Source organism: Empidonax traillii, unplaced genomic scaffold (genome assembly GCF_003031625.1).
Source record: "Empidonax traillii isolate 1590-97213 ecotype Southwest subspecies unplaced genomic scaffold, ASM303162v1 scaffold298:size702513, whole genome shotgun sequence".
Classification (NCBI taxonomy): domain Eukaryota; kingdom Metazoa; phylum Chordata; class Aves; order Passeriformes; family Tyrannidae; genus Empidonax; species Empidonax traillii.
The window spans coordinates 82,924-86,355 of NW_020955491.1; the positions used below are offsets into that span (position 1 = coordinate 82,924).

The 3,432-nt window shown below is 45.9% G+C and overlaps 1 protein-coding gene across 1 annotated transcript in view; it reads right to left on the bottom strand.

The window, feature by feature from the left end:
- The window catches only part of MED4 (mediator complex subunit 4), an 8,070-nt gene extending 5,002 nt beyond the window's left edge, over window positions 1–3,068 (bottom strand). The window contains exons 1-4 of the mRNA XM_027890804.1: window positions 2,936–3,068; window positions 1,147–1,213; window positions 618–788; window positions 188–245 (exon numbers count right to left, since the gene is read on the bottom strand). Coding sequence (XP_027746605.1) covers window positions 188–245; window positions 618–788; window positions 1,147–1,213; window positions 2,936–3,033 — 394 coding nt within the window. The 5' untranslated portion in view covers window positions 3,034–3,068. The remainder of the gene's footprint in view (window positions 1–187; window positions 246–617; window positions 789–1,146; window positions 1,214–2,935) is intronic.
- Window positions 3,069–3,432: the final 364 nt, after the last annotated feature.

Below are 3,432 nucleotides of genomic sequence, written 5' to 3' on the forward strand. Positions count from 1 at the left end.
TGCTTTTTTATTCTGAGGAAATGGTTATAGTTTCATAATGAAATGGAAATTTGTTTACACATAAAGCATCCAAAATCTGTGGTAGTAGAATTAAAAAAAATAAAAAATAAAAAAGCCCCAGTTTGAGCTCACTAGCAACTTTCTTTACAACTGCATTTATGTAGTATGTACAATCATGAATACTTACCTTTCCGCGCCTTTTCAATTGATTTCAGTTTTTCCTTTGCTTGATAAACAGCTGTTGCCTAGTAGCAAAAAAAAAAAAAAAACAAAAACCATAAAGTAAACAAACCTTCAATGCATCTTTAATTTGTAAACATCTACATAAAGTCAGCTCTCTGAATAAACCCCTTAGTTTAATTGCATTTGAAGAGAGAAATTATTCAGTGAACATTTTCAAAATATACAGAAATAAAGTAGGTTTAGAGGAAAATTAGCATTATAAAACAAAACTGAATACCATGATAACTAAACAGTGTTTGACTACTGAGAAAAAGCTAAGCTCTTATGAAGTTTTAAATATTTAAATCTTCTCAAACTAACATAACACCATTTTTCCCAGAACCACCTTTTCCCCAAGTAGATGCTCAAAAGAAAATACATCATTATGAACTTACCAGTATGTGCTCTGCTTCTTTTAGTTGTTTCTGCAGCTGCTGAATATCATTATCCCGCTTTTCTACTACCTTTTCTAAAAGCTGCATTTCATGATGGATTTTTCCCTGATCAACTGCCAACTTCATTAGCTCTTGAAACTCTCCATCTCTCTGAATCAGCAGTTCCAGGATCTATTGAACAAGAGTTTTGTAGAACTTTTAATTTGGCTGGAGTAACAACACACCCTCATGCTACAAAGAGGAGCAAATGTCATCCATAGGAGTATTTTTGTTTGAATGAAAAATGAAACAAAATTTCTTCCTGTTTGCAGAAACAGCCTATGAAGCATACAACAAATGAACAACAACACGAAAACCAAGAATGCCTTTGTAGCAGGGCCAAAACCTCATCATCAACATTAGCTTGAGTATAGGCAAGGACAAAGGGAGAAAGAACGAACAAACAAAAGAACGAACGGAAGAACAGAAAAAAAATAGAAGTAAAGCATTATGGTTACCCAAAGAAATACAGTTTAGAAAGTCAGCTTACCTGGCTCTCCTCTCCTGGTTGTGGAAGCTTTTGGTTTCTCGAAATTGCCAACATTTCTATTAGTTCCCTGAAAGGAAAACTCTGTTAAGTGCGATTTTCTAGGGCATTATCACATCAAGTCCTCATAAAGTTATCAGAGTACTGTTATCATTACAAAAGTATTAATGGACCTCAGTATTTCAGAGTTTTATAGTACAGTGTAGGCAAGCATGTCTCAATCAAGAGAGCACATTTGCTTTGTCCTGGAGTTCATGAAGTACTTGTATATTTGTACTCAAGAAACGTTGTGCAAAGTTCCTCTCAAAACTATAAAAGACATAAGCAGAAGCTGAGAAAAGAAACAGTATAATGAAAGTTGTCTTCACCGTTTTACTTCTCTATTTTTTCTCCATTTTTTTGCCAACTGAGCAAGTTTCATGTGTGTTTAGAGCAATTAAGACCACACTGCAGTCTGCTGTGAAACTACTTATACAAGTATTTCCACAACGGTATATTAGTTGTGTATCAAACACACAAAAATACCAAAAAACTAGTATTATTCTGGTGCTAGGTTACAAGTGCCTCTCCAACAAACCTCTCGATCATGCTTCTATGTACCCAGCTACTTTGCCACTGTTCTGAAAAGCCAGCAAGAACCTCTGAGGGACCTGGCAGACACTGGGCAGTACCAAATTGAATCTGCTGCAGGTAGGTTAACTACTGCCATCAAGGCCGATGTCACAGAGCACTGTAATTCTGCCCTGTGTTAGCCAGACAATGCACAGGCACAGATTCCAAACTATGTGAAGGCTACAGATTAGACATGTTGTTTTATTTTCACCCCCACCACCAAATGGATATCGTGATTGTGAAAGGCCTAGCTCCAGGGTGCTGCAACACTCTGCTGATCAACAGGAAGATTCACATATACTGCTCAGGGTTGCTCTGGATTCATTTTAATAGAATATTAGTTCAAACATTTAAAAAAAAAAAAAAAGTTTAGATAAAGAACAAGTGTTTGTTTTTTTCCAAAACTACATGTCCTCCAGCAACCCTTGTGTCACAATAAAATCTAACATTGAGGATAAAACCTAACTAGACACAAAAAGGGCAACAGACCAATACACTGTCCTACTAGTAGCAAACACAGGATAATTAGGAACCAGTTGAACTTCCAGCAACAGCGGTGGACAGCTTGGATGAGGGCTACCAGTCTGGCCTCAAGAACATGGACTAAGTATCTAATCTGAGCACTTATATCACTCCAAAGACGAGCCCTGCAGTCTGCCTGGAGTCATTTAACACTAATACAGCCAATGAGCAGGACAACTTATGTCATGCAACACCATCTACACATTTCTGACTTCAGCATAATTTTTAGTGACTAATGCCTAAAAGCGGTGTGTGACGGTGCATTTCACTGGAAAATGCAGGCGTCAAACAAGAGAGAATGGCAAGTGGGAGAATAAGGAACCTCCCGTTCTCTCTGAAAATAGGAAACGAAGCGTCGCCGGCGGTTTCCCACTGGGGTGAGCGCCGGGGAACAGCGCAGGGCAGGGCCGGGCCCGGCCGAGCCCCCGCGCAGGACCAGCCCCTCTCCCGGGGGAGCCGGCCTGGGGACGGCGGGAGAGCAGGAAAACGTGCACTCGAGCTCGGCTAGCGGTCGGGTCGCGCCGATCTCCAAGCCAAGGGGCTCCCGCTCCTCCCGCCGCCCCCGCCGGAGGCTCCGCGCACGCATCGCGCGGGGCGCCCTCGCCCCACCCCTAGTGCCCCGCCGCCACCTGGGGCGGACGGGGGCCCAGCGCGGTACCTGGCCAAGAGCTCGAGGTCCTCCAGTGCCGCCAGGAGCCGATCCCGGGTGCTGCTCCGCTCCCCACCGCCCCCACCTGCCGCCGCCGCCGCCGCCATGGCGCTCCGGGCGCGGAGCCGAGCGGGACCCGCCCCCGCTGCTCGCGGCAGCGCCCCCGCCGGCCGACGGACCAACTGCAGCCGCACGGCGGCCGCGCATGCGCAGGGAGGCCGAGGAGGAGACGGCTCCCCCCTTCCGCCGGCGGCGCTCGTGAGGCGCGGCGGGACGGGACGGGTGGGAAGGGCTCGCGGGAATTGCCGAGAGCCGTGGGTGTGAGGAGGGAGGAGGAGGTTGCATCTGCTTTGGTGAGGCCTGATGAGCGTCTGTGAGCGCCCCCTGTCCTGCAGCCGGATCACAGGATCAGTTAGGCTGGAAGAGACATCTGAGATCGAGCCCAACCTGCGACCGAATGCTGTCATGTCAGCGAGACCGTGGCACTGAGTGCCATGTCCAGTCTT